General features: G+C 35.9%; 4 protein-coding genes and 1 non-coding gene across 5 annotated transcripts; 3 read left to right on the top strand and 2 right to left on the bottom strand.

Moving 5' to 3' along the window:
• On the top strand, nt 1-1,053 carry LOC110616745 ((-)-isopiperitenol/(-)-carveol dehydrogenase, mitochondrial). The gene has a single exon (XM_021759224.2). It carries the CDS (start codon nt 88-90, stop codon nt 889-891), a length of 804 nt encoding a protein of 267 aa, XP_021614916.1. The 5' UTR covers nt 1-87; the 3' UTR covers nt 892-1,053.
• Nucleotides 1,054-5,455: 4,402 nt separating this feature from the next.
• On the bottom strand, nt 5,456-7,771 carry LOC110617628 (homeobox-leucine zipper protein HAT5). Its single transcript, XM_021760549.2, has 3 exons — nt 7,257-7,771; nt 6,243-6,637; nt 5,456-6,141 (listed from the first exon to the last, which is right to left on the bottom strand). Exons 1-3 carry the CDS (start codon nt 7,402-7,404, stop codon nt 5,725-5,727), a joined length of 960 nt encoding a protein of 319 aa, XP_021616241.1. The 5' UTR covers nt 7,405-7,771; the 3' UTR covers nt 5,456-5,724.
• Nucleotides 7,772-13,750: 5,979 nt separating this feature from the next.
• On the top strand, nt 13,751-16,683 carry LOC110616590 (protein NRT1/ PTR FAMILY 4.6). Its single transcript, XM_021759015.2, has 4 exons — nt 13,751-13,907; nt 14,008-14,113; nt 14,292-14,509; nt 15,276-16,683. Exons 1-4 carry the CDS (start codon nt 13,905-13,907, stop codon nt 16,659-16,661), a joined length of 1,713 nt encoding a protein of 570 aa, XP_021614707.1. The 5' UTR covers nt 13,751-13,904; the 3' UTR covers nt 16,662-16,683.
• A 689-nt stretch (nt 16,684-17,372) lies between these two features.
• LOC110617921 (nucleolin-like) lies at nt 17,373-18,971 on the bottom strand. Its single transcript, XM_043957788.1, has 3 exons — nt 18,965-18,971; nt 18,024-18,340; nt 17,373-17,411 (listed from the first exon to the last, which is right to left on the bottom strand). Exons 1-3 carry the CDS (start codon nt 18,969-18,971, stop codon nt 17,373-17,375), a joined length of 363 nt encoding a protein of 120 aa, XP_043813723.1.
• On the top strand, nt 17,564-17,636 carry TRNAA-AGC. The gene has a single exon. It is a non-coding gene; the product is annotated as a tRNA-Ala (tRNA).
• Nucleotides 18,972-18,998: the final 27 nt, after the last annotated feature.

Genomic DNA, 18,998 nt, shown 5'->3' with positions numbered 1-18,998 from the left:
TTTTCTCTATATATCGCCCACTACTTTTTATGAAAAATCCGCCTTTCTTGTTTTCATCGTCCCTTGCTGCCATAATCCTCTGTTTTTATGGCAGAATCTAAGTTGTTCAATGCCGCCGCCAACACCAAGAAGCTCTCAGGCAAAGTAGCGATAGTCACCGGTGGTGCCAGCGGTATTGGCGAGGCCACCGCTCGTCTTTTCGCCGATAACGGTGTACTTATGGTGGTTATTGCTGATATACAAGATGAATTAGGGAAGCGAGTGGCTGCATCAATTGGACAAAACAAGTGTAGCTACGTACACTGCGATGTTTCTAAGGAAGATCAAGTGAAATCGCTAGTGGAATCGACGGTTTTGAAGTACGGTAGACTAGATATAATGTTTAGCAATGCTGGGATCGTTACAAACTCAGATCAGACTGTCCTTGATCTTGACCTCTCAGCGTTTGACAATTTATTTGCAATCAACGTCCGTGGAATGGCCACGTGTGTAAAGTACGCAGCGCGTGCAATGGTGAATGATCACGTGAGAGGGAGTATAGTGTGCACAGCAAGCGTGGCGGCTAGCAAAGGCATGAAGAGGCGGACAGATTATAGCATGTCGAAGCACGCAGTGTTGGGGCTGGTGAAGTCGGCGAGCGTGCAGCTGGGGGTGCACGGGATTAGAGTGAACTGCGTATCACCGTTTGGTGTTGCGACGCCGATGACGCTTCAGGCTTACGAGAAGAGCGTGGAAGAAGTAGAGAGCATGTATGAGGAGAACATGAGCTTGAAAGGAGTGGTATTAAAGGCGAGAAACGTAGCAGACGCTGTGTTGTTTCTTGCGTGTGATGAGTCTGGGCTAGTCAGTGGGCATGACCTTGTGGTTGACGGAGGCTATCTAAGTCATTAATCGGCTCCCATTTCAGGCTTTGCTTTGTTCTTTATAATGTCAGGTTTGGGTTCCGATTGGAGGAGGGCCTGAAGCAATTTGTTGGGTCTTTTAGTTGAACCCAACTAAGTGGGGTTGGCAAGACTTTAAAAAATAAAATAAGTGTCTATTTGAATCATTGAATGATCTCGGCTGATGAATGGCCCATAGCAATCTAAATTCCGCTTATGAAATAAAACCCATTAGACTCAAAATCCATTTTGAAAATTAATAAAGTAGTTTTATTTTAAAGGGACTCCAAGAGAATTGGAATAGTAACTTTTAGTCATTGTTTTCGAGTGAAATGGCTTCTGGATACCAATTGTAACTCGGAATTTTATTTTATTTTATTTATACTCTATTTTTTTATTTTAATTAATAATTTTGTATATTTTATTAATAGTTTACATTTTGAAAAATAATTTTACAAAATTTATTCACTTAGAATATAAACATATAAATGAATTTGAAATAAATCAAATTAAATGGGTATCCGAAAATGCTTTCTCTCCTAATTCGAAGTGGTTGACCCTTCGAACACATGTTTAGCCTTTAGGTACCGGATTTGCTGCCTTTCCTGGGTTTCATATTTCTTACCAGGCCCATGTTTCAACATAAAAAAATTTAGCCATTGCCACATAATAGTTCACCATTTCTTGAAATTTAGAAGACATCATTTGAGAGATTAATCGGGCTGATTTTATTTTTAAATATTTTTATCCACATGCATATATGTCCTGAAATTGGCAATTGCACATGACCATTTTCTGTTGTATCAAGACTTGGTTTCTATTTTAAGACAGCACTTAAAAATGAAAAATTCAACAAAATAATCTCATGTAAATCCCTTCTAAGAGAAAACGCAACACCAGGCCTTGTTTCTTTACTTGCTGTTAAGATCTTTGTCCCTAATTTCTAGGAGGATGCACTTACTGAGTCAGTCGGTGTCTGATCCTTCAACAGATTTGTGAAGATTAAAAAGTTGATATCGGCTGAGTTCCAGCATTATCGCTGTTGTGACGGTGTATAAATTACAAGTATAAAAAAATAAAACTATAATATTGAAAATAACTCTGAAAGCCATGGCATGCAAATTAATGAATTCCATGTTGACAAATTGGTGCAGAAATATTTTTAAAACAAGTATACTCTTCATATTTACACTATAAAATTGATCATTCTGAGTGCACAACCACCAAATATGCATCTAATCTAATGTCATCATATGTAATCATTATAATTTAATGCATATAATCTAAATCCATAAAAATATTTATATAGATTCTCTACCATCAATAGATTTTACTTATTATTATTATTGATGATTTCATCACAAATCGATTTATTTTTTATACGTATCACCCGAATATTTATTCTGTGCCGAATATTTATTCTGTGATGATCGCTGGATTTCTTCACCCCGGTATAAAGGCCAGACCCATGAAAACAGTCCCTGATCCGAAAGCTTCAATATTCTCCTCGAGAGCCAGGTCCAGCCCGCTCAGTCACAGGACCGGACTCCGCCTAGACTCCTCAATCAAACCGGCCCAAACCTCTCGGCCCAGTAATCAGGCCCTCACCAGGCTCAACTTCAGCCCTACCATTCAACCCAGCCCGGAAAGGGGAAAATGACCAAGATGCCCCGCTGGTTGGTCCTTCCGCATGCGTATCAGAGGAGAATCATACGTATCAGAGGAGAATTAATGGCCGTTACGCATGGAGCAGGCGCCTGACACATCCGTACATACGGAACTAGGCGGCAGAAGACAGCTAACATTGTGGTAGAGAGACAGATATATATATCACGGTAAAGGCCACGCAGGGGGCTCTCTTCTTCTTCATTTTCCTTCCTGGACACCATTTTTATTCTATCTGCAACCCTTGCTTAAATATACTACTCTGAGCCATAAAATCTGACTTGAGCGTCGGAGGGCCTCTGCCGGGGCACCCCCGGTAGGCCCCTGACCATCTTTTCTTATTTTACAGATCCTTTCACCAGGTAGAACATGGAGAGACCCATCAGGGAGTCCAACAAGAAAGGATCCAGAAGAAAACCAGATCTATCATGGACCAAGAAGAGAAACATATTTATCATTCTGTATAATTGAATTGATAAAATATTCACATTAAACATTATCTCTCAAAACATACATAAATTCATAATTTATTTTTTAATTTTTATATAAGTGATGCTTTAATAAGCTTGAAAAATATATTATAGATTAATTAGGACTCGGTCATATCATATTTTTTTATTGATTTAAGATGGGGAGTAATATAATTAATAATTTAGAAAAGCAATTAATTGATTTATGTAGGAAGGAAAAAAAAATTAATAGTCATGATGCTATAAATAATAAATAATTATATATCATAAATAATGAATATTTTTTATATAAATTATATTAATTAAACACAAATGAATCATAATATTATAATTTATTTAAAAAATTTCAATTTATTCAAATTTTTCATACAATATTAAAATTAATTTCATATAATTTTATTAATTTATAAAAATTTAGAGTAAATTCAGTATAATTTAAAATATGATCAATAAGATATATGACCAATTTTTATTTTTTTTACTAAAATTTTAGATATTAAATAAATTATAATTATAATTTGAGTCTAGAATGAGTTATTACTGTATATTCCCACATTCTTAATTGGTATACGAAGAATTTTGGAAAAGAGAAATGGAAAATATCAGCTGTAGTGTGGGTGCAAGAGAAGAAAGTAGCACCTGAAAAGCACGTGTAGCTGGGCCCAGAGAGAGAAAGAAACGTACACGTGTGACATCATGGGTGGGGTGGAAAGAAAACTATGGACGGATATGTGCGGTCGCTGTCACCTGGGCCCCCACCTACTCACAAAGGTTTAGCTTATCTGTATCCCTTTCTTTCAGCAACTCGCAACAGAACAAAAACATTTTAAATTTATTTTATATTTAAAAATAAAATATTGAATTAACAGCAGTGGGTGGGGCCCTACCCTTCTTTTGACCCTTACTACCAACCAATGAGCAACACGGATCACATTCCACGTTGCCTTTGATGTCTACGCCAGTGGGGCCCATATGGATGGCGAGGGAGGAGAGAGGATTCTGAAATCGGATTGCTTTTTTGGTCTCGGTTGGGTGGATGCTGCTGTTCTTTGGATTTTGATGTTAAATAGATCTTGTCCGTCCACGTGGATGGAATCTGTCGAAACCCCATCCTTCTGGGTTTTAGATGGTCGGTAGGAGACGTTCAAAGTTGACTCCCCATTCAGAATGCGGGACACTTGGAACTATGCTAATGGCCATTCATGAATACCGTAAAGGGGCAGTTACGCTCAGATTTTCTTTTTTTCTCCGCAAAAACTTTAAATATAATTTTATTTTTAAAAAAATTATCAAAATATTTTTTTTAATATGTAATAAATTTCAATATTTTAAAAATATATATAATTAAAACTTTCGAAATAACTCGTTAGATAAAAGCAGCCTTCTATAGTTTGGACGTAGTTGTTTAGAAGACTATAAAGCACAACCCCTTCATTTTCCAAGTGAGAAGTTATTACTGATTTTATAGAAGCATCCTTGGATTATGAGTTTAATTTTTTAGCAATCAAAGTTATTTAATCATTTATCTTTATAGAAATAAAAAAAATGATCAATATAACCATTCTACAAATAAATATTAATAGAATTTTATATGATTTAAAATAATTAATAATTATAATAAAATTGTTATATATGCAATAGTATAAAATTTATGGTATCAGTGAGTTGTTAATTTAAGACATGAAGATATAGTGTAGAGTGATTGCGTTGAATTAAATATTGATTCGCAAAAGATAAGTATGAGGTTCTGCATGAAGGCAAGGCAAGGTAAGATGATCCAATATAAATGGGGCCATCATTGTGGTCAACATTGGGGACACCAGAATTGCCTTATGTGATTTCAACATCTTAATCATTTTATTTTAGTTATGGTGGGCATTTCCTTACGAAACTTTGCCCACCACGCAACTGCTTTGCCTTCAAAAGCTTCTCCATTGCTGATTCTTTGAAAAGGTAATGAGTCACCTATTTTTGGATATTTAATTTAATTAAAATTTTATATAATGAATTTGGATAGTTTATAATTAGATATAATAAGACTATTACAATCTTTAAATAAAAATTATTAATGAAAATATTTTATCATCTAGATTATTAATTAAAAATATAATATTAGACAAATTCAAGTTTTATTTAAATAATAACAATCCGTTTTGGAACATATTTGAATATTTCAAAATAAATACTTATGAAACTCATATTAAAAATAAAAATTAAACTTATACTTTAATAGGTTAATTTTGCCTAAATTTTCATTCTCGCCCACTCATAGTCACAACACGAACATGCAAAGCTCATTTCTTACAAAAGGATAACATATTCTCCTCTTCCTGCTGGTTTGTGGGACAAAATCAATATTTCTCACTTTAATTTGAAAACTCCAATCCAATAGAAAATTTGAACATGAAACAAACTTCCCTAAAAATATCAAAACATGGATTGCATAACATTTCAAGCTTTATTTATACTAATGAAAAGACATTATTTAATTACAGCCGTAGATGAAAGTTCCATTGAACTCTAAAACCCCTTAGAAAATCAAGATTACAGAGGGGTAAATACCAGCTTTCCATATGCAAGCAAAACCCAGAAATCCCATTTGGATTTGGGTGCCATTCTTTGGATTTTATTATTTATTTGCAATTACCCTTGCACCGACCATTGATCCAGAAGACAGACCACAAAGATACACAAATGCCTAGACTGACTTAGTATGACCAGCACCAGAATGCATGATCTTCAAAACTTGCAGCTGCTTCTGAGTAATTAACATCTTCAAGCTTTGGAAAGACATATGATGGCAATAGATTCTTGCTTAAATTATCTTCTTCATCTTGGGATAAATCTGACTGATCTGGTTCAAAAACGTATGAAGAATCACCAGCCTCTAACAGTGAAGAGTGAACCCCATCAGTGTAATGTGGGCTGTCTGAATCAAATATATCGCTTTTGGCTGAGCTGATGTCTTCCTGCTTACAAGCCACAATTGAAACTTTTGATACTTCACCCTCTGAAGTTGAATCACCAATTGGATTTTTGGGTGGTTCTTGAGATAATGTGTCTTTATCAGACAATTCCAAATTTCCCTTCTCTCTGAGAAGCATCTTGTCTGTGAGGAGACTAACCTGAAAATAATTTAACCATCACACAAGTTTGTTCAGTTTGGATGCTAAACTCAAATTACAGCAGAAGCTGAGAATTCTAAATGGATAATATTGATGATTACCTCAGCTTTGAGTATATCTTTTTCCTTGAGTAGTGCATCATAGTCAGCCTTAAGGCTGTTATAGCTAGTGTGCAATGCCTCATAATCTTTCTCCAGCTGTTTTGTCTTCCATCTTGCCCTGCGGTTTTGAAACCATATGGCAACCTGCCTAGGCTGTAGGCCAAGTTCCTTTGCAAGCTGGATTTTCCTTTCAGGTTCCAGCTTGTTCTCAACCTCAAAACTTTTTTCAAGAAAATGAACTTGATCAACGGAAAGTCTTCTTTTCTTTTCAGGTTGATGAAAATACTCATCCAATTCATCATCACCATTCTCATCTTGATCAAAAGTGCGGAAAAAAGGCCGGGTTGATCCATTTACTTGATGAACATCCTCAAAGCTCACCATGGATCTTGAGCCTAAATTAATGGCAAATCATGATTAGAAATCATATTTAGAGCATTATAAGCACTGGACTTTCAAATTAGTAACCATTTATATGAGCCATTCAAACAGAGGTCATTTGGTTATGCTTTTTGCTCACATTGATTGATTACACAGAGACATCGTGCATAAATCAAGAATTCAGACATCAAGAAGATCAGATACATGTAAATTAGCTAGATCTCATTGAACACTTTTTGATCTAAATTGAGATGTCTAAGCCCAGAAGGCCACTCTACAGTCTTCAAATTACAGGGAAAGACAATAAAGAGTCAATAAAAAATCCAAGAACCTCCCATGTGAAAAAGCAAAGAAACAAACTAAAGATTCAATAAATAAAGGATTGAAAAACCAAGAATTGAATTCAGTCGTGGAAAGAAATACTAGCCTCTTCTGCTCTGTGTTCTCCATTCTAATTATAAACACTTTAAATTATAAAATTTCCACAATTTTGACAAAATGTGTACTTTTTAACATAATCAGAGCAACACAAAATAGAAAAAGTAGGTTGACCAGGCTTATTCAATTATGCAGCAATAATAGCACATAACAGACATAGAACAAAACGAAGTGCAAAGAGGTAGAAGAGGGCACCTAGAAAGGAAGAAGAAGACCCAGTAAGGAAAAAGGGATCAAGAGGCTGAGAAGTAGCACAAGGGCCTCGTTGGTTTTGGAGCAAAGCAGAAAAATTCGAACCAGAACAACCAGCAACACGACCACCAGTAGCCATGCTTTTAATCATAGAAGTTTTTCCAGCTAAAACAGGTTTTTTACTGTGCCAGCACTGCCGTCGGCAAGCAATCAAAAAGACCCAGAATCAAGAAATTAAACAATAATTTTAGGGTTTGTGGCGAAAGAAGCTGGTGATGATGATCTCTGTGATGTGGGAAGTGTGGGAGCACCTGCAGCAGCTCACACCCATCACTCAGAAGAAGGAGAATTGTTGAGTAACAGAGAGAGATGGATTATTTAGGCCAAGAAGAAAAGCTGTGAGAGAACAGAGTGAGAATTGTTAAATTTGAGGAGGGAGAGAGAGAGATTCTTCCTTCCGAAGAAGGGAAGATGGATGGGGTTATAACAAGTACAGCAGATGGGTGCTCCTTCAAGAGACGGACATTGTCACTTTGTACTTACCAACATGCCCTCCTATTTCTGTCTTCAATATATCTCTTTATTTTTATAGTTTTAAAAATTAATGAATTAATTCTTATAATAAAAATATAATTTAATTATTATTTATATATTTTTTATGATTATTTTATTGTATGTATTTAAATTATTGAAATATATGTAATTAAATGAAATAAATTGTTAATTGAATAAAAAATACATTACAACAAGCTAAAAAATATAAAGACTAATCTATAAATTTAATTAAATCATAATATATTTTTATTTATTTTTTTTATTATAGAAACTACTTTTAAATTAGTACTAAATTAATTTTTTTATGAATAATAAGAAAAATAATTTACTTTACATTACTTAATAAGGTATATTTATTCAATTAAATGCAATAATTTACTAAATTATCCTGCAATTTATTATACTCTAAAATATATCATCAATGTTCCATCAATCAAATCAATATAAAATTAAATTAAAAAGTCAAAATCAATTGAATTAAAGATCTAATTAAAAAAATTAAATCAAAATGAAAATTAATAAATTCAATTTTAATCAATTATTTTCCGTCTAATAATTAAAACAAAAATCACTATTAAATAGAACTAACTCTGGCCAGCAGACCATCCCACGCCACTCAATTCAAAACATTAAATGAATAAATGTAGATTAATTTTAGAGAAAATACACAAATAACAGTTAAATATTTATTATTTGCTGTGATAAAATGTGCATGAAATTTATGTCACTCTAATTTTTATATTTTAATTAGAAAATTTATTAGATATAATTTTCTCCTTATTTAAAATAATATATTTTTTATTTAATAAAATTTCATTAATATAATCAGTTATTTTACTTTAAAAAAACAGTACATGAAATTCATAATGTAATTATGGAGCAAAAGGGCAAAATAGAGAAAGAGAGTATAGAAGATGGGATGCATTTTATAGATGACAACGTCAACGAGAGAAACAAAAGAATTGGGTCGAAATCAAAGTCGCAATCCAATTTCACATTGGAGAAGGTGGTCATTTCCACAGTAAACCCCACCCTTCTCCTTCTCGTCCATGATCTGGTCCCCTCCACCAGCACCTCCTCCTCCTCTCCGCCCCCACGTGGCTCTGTTTCCAACACGCCGGTCCCATATTTGTCTCTTGGTGCTGTCCCAATCCCATTTTGGATTCTCTCACCTCTCAATCCGTGCCACCAAGGGGCTGCCTGATCTTTACATAATGTTAATGCAGATAATTACTATTGCGTATCAATCATGCTATCACTGCGAAGCACCTAAACATCTATCTCCTTTTTAAAATTTTTTTTATAATTTATTCTAATTATATGGCTTAAATAACATAGTTTATATGAATATATATATATATTTAAAAAGAAAATATTTTTGTTATGAGAGACTTTTACTCTTTGGTATTATAAAATTGTTATTTGGTTTTATTGGACAGGAGGGAGAAAAGAGTAGGTGGTGGTGGACGGTGAAAGGACTGTTGGATGCTGGCTTTGCCAAAAGGGCTCAGCTAGAGTCTAGAGTAGCCTCATCCACATACATACAAACACACACAAAGATAGCTCTGCCCATGGTCCATTTTGGACCGTGATTTAGACCGGTCAAATTCCAACATCCGACTCAAACTTTACAGTAGGGAGCCAGTTAGAACCGATCAGCATTGCGATTTGGTTTCCATTTAATTTTAAATTTTTAAATTAAATAATCTAGTAAAATTGTGATATTTAAAATTATATTTAAACAAGTTAATTACTAAATAAGTATATTATAAATTACCTTAAATAATAATAAAAAAATATTTTGTTATTGAGTTGGAAAGGTTTCATAGAGCGTTTGGAAGGGGACACAAAATGAAGGCTTTGTCCATACTATGAGATTAATGACTAAAGAGGATGAGGAAAAGGAAGAGGAAGAGGTAGAGGCGTGTCTCCAACTCCCAAGCCATCTAGATAAATCATATATAGTCCCCTAAGTTAGCCATCTTCTTAACCCTAAAAATTTTAATAAAAAAAAAAGAGAAAATAATAATAATAATCGAATATAGATCCTTTTCTTGATGGTCACCACTCTTCTTCACTTTTTGATTTTTCTGTGTCGTATGGCTCATGGGAAATCTATATTGGGCTTCCTGTTCATTGCCTATATGGATTTTGAGTAGAGTACTGGTAATTTGAAACAAATTGACATGTATGTTTTTCAATTTTGAGCCCATTAATTATTGACAGCCCAAGAAGCTCAGTCTGACCAAAACAATACCTCATAGAACAACCTTTCCACTCTAAAGCCCAAAGCCTATGTACGTTTCTTCCTTCTCCTAAAATCTCTCACTTGATAAACATTCCACAGAATTCTAAAAAATCTTGCTATTGATTTTTTGTTTTAATATTTAATCACGTGAGAAAGTAATATTGATTACTGATCACGAAAATAATATTTTTTTCCTTTAATAATATTAAAAAAAAGAGCTCTCCAATGGCTGTATTTATGGGCAGAACATTATTAAAATTGGGCAAACAATGGTTAGATAAGTTACCCGAAATACGCATACACTAATGGCCCATACCTAATGGTCGGTGACTCCAAAGTACAATCAAAATTCAAACGGCAATTTCCATGGGCCAGAAGCACAGCTCTCTCCTTGAGACTAATATCACCAAAATGATTCCATCACTTTCAGTTCCTTTGTCACCCGTGCCCACCATTAATGCCTTCTCAGCCTACCTTCTTTCACTTTAGGGCAACTTCTGCCTGATATTAGTGTCTGCTTGTGGTGAAGTTCACATCACAACCACAATTTGTGCATGGTTCCTTCTCCTCTAGTGCTACTCTCTGCTTAAAAGAATGCTAAGTGCTGTGGCCTGATTGAGACTAACCACAGACAGGCTAACTCCATAAACACAAGGAGAAAGTTATGTTCAATTATAGAGCTAGCTATTCATATCAATGGAGCTAGTTAGCTGATTATGGCACTTATATTTAGCAAAGTTCTGGAAATTTTAGAAAGTAATGGTCATTTGGTAGGAAGATGTGCAAATTATGAAGTGTACCGGGCAGTTGTGCAGACAAAACCACTGATGCTCATTCGTATTCGGCAATCTAGTACCAACTATAACACTTACTTACTTTGCCTGTTTTTTGGGGAATATGTGATTAGCTAGAGCTGACTATATACAACTCTTCACTGCCAGCTTGGCTGTGGACCTACCAGAGTACAAATGATTAATGCAGTAGTGTACTGCTAGTGCTTCCCTAAGCTTCCAAAACTCTTCCATTTTAGCATGAAAAAGATGCACACCTAAACAGCACAAGGAGATGAATATTCCTGCCCGACAACCTCTCATAAATACTATGTTCTTCACCCCTAGGTAAAAAATATTAGGGTTTTGCATAAAATCATGCATCTGTGTTCCATGCCAAGCCTGGGAGAAAAATCTGGTTCCTTTAAATGGATTCTGCAGTTATTAGATGTATGAGTTTCCACTTTAAACATCAAGCATCCCAATATAAACAGAGAACTCCAACTTGGAGATCACAAGTTCGGATTGCTAGCAAGGAATATATCACTTTGGATGGTAGAGAAAGAGTGCCCTCCCCAAATCTTCCTGACGAAAAAGAGAAAAAGATATATTTAGAACCACAAGAAGTTGCATCACGTTCACTTCAGTAAGTAAAAAATATTCAATTCGTGGAAAATTTTGAGCAACTTTAGAAGTTGTCAGGGGAATATTCTAAAGGTTTTTTTTTTTGAAAATGGAATATTCTAAAGGTTGAATAGATAGATCTAAGCATTAGAATATTCTTCATACACAACAGCCACCACCTAGGAGAGTCTACGCTGATCTATAATCCACAACGTATCAGAACCTAATTTGCCGCCCTGTTGCAATGGAGTCAATGTTACTCAAATTTTCCCTGGAAAGTAAAAGCTAAATATTCAGACAAACATCCCAAACATATCAGGACAGTTCAAAATTTACCGACAACTGTTGATCTTATCTTGCGTTTTGGTTTATAATCAAGTGTTTTCTTCAACATAGAATTACAATACAAAGTGATGTCGCTTGATAACAGTCCTTTGACTGTATAATGATACTTAAAAGAAGAAAGGTGAGGTAATGGATACCTTATTGGCAAATACTCTGACGCTTAAGTTAGTGATTAGCAAAATGAGCCTGTATATAGATATTTTTTTGTGGGAGTATAAAGTTTGAATAAAGAACAAGTTGAATTTCTCAGCAATTGCGTAATATTCTCTTTGTTCTATACGAAAGAGAATAGAGTTGGTCTTTTTTTCTTTAAAATCAATTATTACCGGCTAGTGGAGAAAGGATCCCATATTTATAATAATTCTATCGATTGTGTGGTAACAAGTTATATGATGATAGTGAGTCAGACGGACAAGTCACCATCGAGAACCAATAGCGGGTGGTCAACCTGAAACAGCCGGGCCCAAACTGGCTTCAAATAACTTTTGGACCCACTTTCCACTTGGCCCAAAATGGTTAATCCAAATTATTTAGTAGTTTTGTGCTAGCTATTATATACAAATCAATTTTCTTTCAATTTTTCGATGTGGGACGGATTTGCGCCGCAAATCCGCAAGCAGCAGCTGGAAGCAGCTGACCGTCACACAACCAGTCAAGGGTGATGGATGAGAGTCGAGCCATATCAAAAAGAAAGATGTTTGGGGGAGGGGGCGGGGTGGTGGGGGAATCATTCAGCTGTACATCATCTCTCATGTTTTGAAGGTTCTTAGGGTCAATTGAATAAGGGAGGAACTGCAAAATGGGTGAGAATACATAGGAATTAATGCTATTGCTGGGCTGGTAGGACCCTTAAGTAATGGCTCTTAGCCACCCAAGTTGGAGAGATCTATGAGATGATGTACACCCATGTTTTTTTTTTGGTAAATTGCATCCACACAATTCACTGATGAGGGGAACAGTGAATTACAGGTGGCCCAGAAAGGAGACTGATGCCATCCGGCACACCAATGAATAAACAGAGGGAAGCAATCTGTTACGAGTCATGCAGTAACAAAACAAATGAATACAAGTTGATGAAAGCACTATAAGAGCATAGGAAAAGGACAATCATGTGAAAGGAGATACTGATTAAAGATCATAAGGCCATGATTCTACATAAGAAACCACCAGAAAAATTTTTAAAAATAGGAAAAAGAAAAAAGGAGAAAAAAATCATGTACCAAACTCAACACATTAGGGATAAGTCATTGTTAATGATTAAGATTAAAAAAGATACACTTTCCTCTAATGGGATTTGTCAGAATAGGATAACACAGAAATTTAGCAAGTAGACAGCATTGATTTCTTGTGATTAGCTTTAGGACACAATGGTCTTACCACTGTTGTGAGTGATTATGGGAATTAATGATGTGAGCTGTGGGCTGTGGGACATGTCTGAAAAGCTACACTTTAACATCATGCCATTGCTGCATTATTGCAATTTTAAATTTGTTTATTATCTATTGATATGCATTTCTTAATAATTCAAAAATCTGCATATCAGACGAAATCATTACATAGTTTGGGAAACTACAGCTTACTCCATGAAAAAAGCATGCCCAGTTGCCCACGTATGCAAAATCTCCTTCCTACAACAGGAACTGATCAGCTTCAAAAACTAATAATATAGATTAACTGGTAATAATTTCCACCACTGTGGTTAATCATGCAACTTCAACTAATTCAGCCTAACCTGAAAAGAATGTTGAACAACTAGCAGAACAAGTATGAAGATATAGATTCATATCAAGGAAGGGATTTTTTTTTTATTTATTTATTTTTCTGGATGCCCTATTTCGTTATAGTAATGTGACATAGGACCTTTGTGATCCAGATAAGAGCACAACGTCCCTCCCTTTTGGCTTCTCTTGTGGGCAGAAAATAGGAGAGAGAATGAATAGTCATTTTCATCAAGTCTAGACCTTTCTCCATGGGTTGGACCACCATTTTCTCAGCCTATATATAGGACACCATGTCATTCCCTTGTACAAAAAAATTATTCGATAAAGTTCCAAAGCCAGAGGTCCAATATAATACTTTGCTCACTTGCATAAAATTTTGAAAGCAGAGATGGTAAAACTTCCATACATGTATTCTCGTTTTTCTTCCTTCTTGTGTTGGTGTTCTTACAAAGTTTGCTGGTGTTTTGAACTCATTTGGGTTATCATTGCAGGATGAAGCAAACAGATTGAGTACATGGGAAGGGTATGTAGACTGGAAGAATGGACCTGCCCTGAGAGGTCGCCATGGCGGCATGCTTGCTGCCTCTTTCGTGCTTGGTAAGTATAGCTAATCATAACTTCCATACTTTCTTCCCCTTGTGAATTGGTTCTTGAGAAGATCAAGCTAAATTACAAATAGCTGACCTCTTGATATATGTATATATATATATATAGTATAAGAACTGTCTAGATGTTAAGTATTGATCATGTGCTTTTATTACATGAAAAATTGTAGTCGTGGAGGTCCTAGAGAATCTGGCATACCTGGCGAATGCAAGCAACCTTGTGCTGTACTTGTCCAAGTTCATGCATTTTTCTCCGTCCAGCTCCGCCAACATTGTTACCAATTTTATGGGAACAGCCTTCCTCCTTGCTCTACTTGGTGGGTTTCTGGCAGATGCATTTTTCACCACCTATCGAATCTATTTGATAAGTGCTCTAATAGAATTCATGGTAAGATCGCAAAGCTACTTTACACTTATGTTTTTGCCTTTTATATCTTATAACATAGATTTTCATTTGTAATGAATTCTTCTTTCTGTCATTTAAACAAGCAATTTGTATCCCCTATTATTTTCTCAAGAAATCAAACCAGGAAGGGTCATCTGATTTCACAGTAGTCGCCATGGCTGGTTATTAGCACTACAAGATGGTTTTGTTACAGCCATTTTGAGGATACTATTAAGTAAAGACATAAAACATAGGCCAATGGGAATGACCACAGGAATATCTATAGGCTCCTTCGAGAAAGATAAGCAATAGATATGTTTAATGTGCCAATCTTAATGTTCAATAACTGCATTTAAGGTAGCCCCACCATCAGTATCAATGCTTAAACTACAGTTTCCGAAAAATAAGGGCAAACAAAGCCAGCCAATAAGGGACTTATAATTTAATAAATTATGCAAGATTGTCCAATCAAATTTCAGGAATCTGGTCAGATCCCACTGGCTCAAATGAAGATTGACAGTGAGATATGTATTCTCTCTATCAGTTGCGTATGGTCCCCTTTCAAATTAAAATAGCCTTCAGTCATACTACTGACAAATTGATCAAACACAAGACAACGTTTAATTCAGCCAAATCCTTTATTGCCTGTTTTCAAGTTGAACACAGGCCACTCCTGGCTGAGTCCATCAAGCATTAATTGGAAGTTTTTTTATTGCAATTTAAGATCGTAACTTCTACATGCCTTGACCAATTCTTACCAATGAAACAGGGCTTGTTAGTACTCACACTCCAAGCTCGCTTCCCTTCGCTGAAACCACCACCATGTGTTCCAGGAGACACAGTCATCTCATGTGAAGAGGTTGATGGACTGAAAAAGATGATGTTATTTGCAGGCCTCTATTTAGTGGCACTGGGTGTTGGAGGAATAAAAGGTTCGCTTCCCCCACATGGTGCTGAGCAGTTTGATGAAACTACCCCACAAGGAAGAAAGCAGCGATCTGCATTTTTTAATTACTATGTCTTCTGTCTCTCCTGTGGGGCTCTCATAGCAGTGACTTTTGTTGTATGGATTGAAGACAACAAAGGATGGCAATGGGGTTTTGGGATCTCCACTGCAACTATACTTCTCTCCATCCCAATTTTTCTCCTTGGATCCCCAACTTATAGGTGCAAAGTTCCCAAGGGAAGCCCCATCACAACCATTTTAAAGGTTATCGTCGCAGCAATTTATAACGTCTGCAAACCTGGGAGTCCTAGCAATGCTGTGACGGGCATGGACACAAGCTCATCATACACCACTGAGACCAGCGAGGGAGAGGATAATCATGCTAAAAGGGGGGCACCAAGTCAGGAAAATTTGATGTTTCTCGATAGAGCAGTGATGAACAAGAATGTAAACCCAAAGCTTCAATGCACAGCAAAGGAAGTAGAAGAAGTTAAGATAGTGCTAAGGATATTACCCATCTTCATGTCTACCATAATGTTAAACTGCTGCCTCGCTCAACTCTCAACCTTCTCTGTCCAACAAGCGTCAACCATGAACACCAAGCTTGGTTCCTTGAAAGTCCCACCAGCTTCTCTCCCTGTCTTCCCTGTCATCTTCATCATGATCCTGGCACCAATTTATAACCATATAATCGCTCCATTTGCGAGGAAAATTACAAAATCTGAAATGGGTATCACTCATTTGCAAAGAATGGGGACAGGACTATTCCTCTCCATTGTAGCAATGGCAGTGGCAGCTCTAGTAGAAATCAAGAGAAAGAGAGTGGTTGCCAACTATGAACTAACAGATTCAGCAGAACCTCTACCCACCACATTTCTTTGGATCGCCTGGCAGTACTTGTTCCTTGGATCAGCTGATCTTTTCACCTTAGCTGGAATGATGGAGTTCTTCTTCACAGAAGCGCCTTTAAGCATGAGATCATTAGCTACGTCTCTGTCCTGGGCCTCACTGGCCATGGGATATTACCTGAGTTCAGTGCTTGTGTCGATAGTGAATGCTGTGACTGGTGCATGCAGACACACGCCATGGCTGTTCGGAAACAACTTGAATCATTATCACCTTGAGAGGTTTTACTGGTTGATGTGCACATTGAGTGGATTGAACTTCTTGCACTATTTATTCTGGGCTTGCCGCTACAAATACAAATGAAAAAAGCCTGCAAATTTAAATCAGTAGATGTCTACTTGGGAGAGAGACAGAGAGAGTATGAAGTTGGTATTAAAATTCTGGCCTGTATGATTCCTGGATAAGATTTTCTTATGATTTCTAATCATATAAATAAATAAAATATTCTTAGAACTAGCTAGTCACCAATCAACATATGCATGGAATTTGCATATGTAATACGACTTTTAATGCTCTTATGAACAGTATCTGATCTGAATTGTTACAACTCATTTGCAGACAACTATTATAATCTTACCACATCCTGCTCTTCATATTAATATCTTATATTAGGAGACATGTGAATTTATTTCATATTTATCAATACTTTGCTTAAGGTTTATATATTTATTAATTGTTATAAATTTAATTATTAGATACCAAGTTTGTTTTATAGAGGAGAAATTACAATTTTTGGGGGAAAGATTATAAATTTTTAGTTTTACATTTAAAAGATAGTTTGGAAAATGCGAGTAATGAATTTCAATTTAAAATTAAATTAAATATAAATTATATAGAGTTTAATTAAATTTACATTTTAAATTATATTAAACTAAACGATATAATTCATTTAATCTACAATTTTATAAAATTTTGTGTACCCTAATCATTGAAAACCTCAATTGTAAACAACATTGGATTAACTCACTAACATATATTTTCTTTTATAAATGGCTCACGAATGAGTGACATAAACTACTTGTTGTTACAATCTAAATCAAAATCACTATTTTCCTGAAATAACTCAAAAAATAATAATAAAAATAATTTAAATGATCTCTTAAATTAAATTTAAATGGCATCCACTCCAAAAGCAGATAATAAATCCAAAAATGAACAACACGGGAAGAGAATATATATATTCTATTTTAAAACGTTTGCAAATGGGGGATGTAGCTCAGATGGTAGAGCGCTCGCTTAGCATGCGAGAGGTACGGGGATCGATACCCCGCATCTCCATTATTTTATTAAATTTCCATTTTCCATGTTTAAGGTATATCATGCTATAGGACCGTGCAATCGGTCGGTTCGGTTCCGATAAAATCGAAAACCGATTTGTTAAAATTTATAAAACCAAAAAAACCGATTATGAAGGTATAACCGAATCGAATCGAACCGATAAAAATCAGTTCGGTTCAGTTCGGTTCAAACCGAAATCTGTATTTTTTTTTTAATTTTTTATTTCTAATTTCAATAAAATAATTTAATAAATATTCTATTAAAAACCACGGCCACCCAGAAATCGTAACAAAGATATGAATCAAAACCCAGATGAGAGAAACTCGCAACCCAGATGAGAGAAATGAAGTATATGCGGAAAATTGTATAAATTTGGATATATATTACCTCTTCTTCACCGTCTTCATCCTCGTCATCGTTTTCCTCCTCGTCGTCGTCGTCGTCGTCATCATCGTCTCCGCCTTCATCATCGTCATCTTCATCGTCATCCTCGTTGTCGTCGTCCTCGTCGTCATCCGCCGACTGAACCGGTGGCCCTCTGGAGGATTGTAAGACCTGAACCTCGTCGTCTTCGTCGTCCTCGCCCCCCTCATCATCGTCTTCATCGTCTTCGTCGTCGTCATCTTCGTCACCGTCGTCGTCGTCACCATCTTCTTCTTCCTCTTCCTCTTTAGATTCTACACCTTCCTCTGTTTCACAGTCGTCTCGCAGAAAGAGTAAAGATTGCAAATTTCAGAGGTTAATAAGCAAGTTCAGCTTTTAGCTGTAAAACAGAGGAAGCCGAAGAGGAGTCAAAGAGGAAACGAAGAGTGTTTTGCCAGTCCTCAGCCTCTGTGCAGATCAACGTGAAAGAGAAAGAGATTAATGAGATTTGATGATTGATTTGTTAAGGATTCGGATTCGACTATGAGAGTGTGGAGAGCTCAGGGGAGGAATCGAGATTCGGGAGAATAGGGGTGGGGGAATCGGGAGATTGGAGAATGTGGAAAATGGGATGGAGGGGTTCGGCGAAAGGTATGGAGGGGGTTGGGGTGCTGGCCTGCTGGGTTGGGTTGGGTTGGGTTGGGTACGATAGGCCAGCACCCCAACCCCCTGGGTTGGGTTGGGTTCGATTTTTCGGTTTGATCGGTTATTTAATATGTTTAAACCAAACCGAATCGAAAATCGAATAATTTTAAATTTACTAACCGAACCAAACCGATCTTTCCGACTAACCGAATCGATAAACCGAATTTAATCGGTTCGGTTCGGTTTTTCGGTTTAGACCGAAAATTGCTCAGCCCTAATCATGCATATTCTTTTTTTATTATAAAATTTCTTGCATTGACATATCATTTATCTGATTATATGTGTTTGTTGTTA

This window comes from Manihot esculenta, chromosome 6 (assembly GCF_001659605.2).
Source record: "Manihot esculenta cultivar AM560-2 chromosome 6, M.esculenta_v8, whole genome shotgun sequence".
In the NCBI taxonomy this organism is placed as follows: Eukaryota; Viridiplantae; Streptophyta; class Magnoliopsida; order Malpighiales; family Euphorbiaceae; genus Manihot; species Manihot esculenta.
Note: the sequence above shows the minus strand (reverse complement) of the source record. Positions and strands in the feature narration are given on the sequence as shown.

What these genes read in the sequence shown, in the direction of transcription:
- LOC110617628 (XM_021760549.2), bottom strand. Translation starts at nt 7,404, where the DNA reads ATGATTAAAAGCATGGCTACTGGTGGTCGTGTTGCTGGTTGTTCTGGT. An exon ending in GTCTTCTTCTTCCTTTCTAG is followed by an intron (nt 6,638 to 7,256) that starts GTGCCCTCTTCT and finishes CCATTAATTTAG; the next exon opens with GCTCAAGATCCATGGTGAGC. An exon ending in AAGATATACTCAAAGCTGAG is followed by an intron (nt 6,142 to 6,242) that starts GTAATCATCAAT and finishes AATTATTTTCAG; the next exon opens with GTTAGTCTCCTCACAGACAA.
- LOC110616590 (XM_021759015.2), top strand. An exon ending in TGCTGCCTCTTTCGTGCTTG is followed by an intron (nt 14,114 to 14,291) that starts GTAAGTATAGCT and finishes GAAAAATTGTAG; the next exon opens with TCGTGGAGGTCCTAGAGAAT. An exon ending in GTGCTCTAATAGAATTCATG is followed by an intron (nt 14,510 to 15,275) that starts GTAAGATCGCAA and finishes CCAATGAAACAG; the next exon opens with GGCTTGTTAGTACTCACACT.
- LOC110617921 (XM_043957788.1), bottom strand. An exon ending in ATGAAGACGGTGAAGAAGAG is followed by an intron (nt 17,412 to 18,023) that starts GTAATATATATC and finishes GAGTTATTTCAG; the next exon opens with GAAAATAGTGATTTTGATTT.
- LOC110616745 (XM_021759224.2), top strand. Translation starts at nt 88, where the DNA reads ATGGCAGAATCTAAGTTGTTCAATGCCGCCGCCAACACCAAGAAGCTC.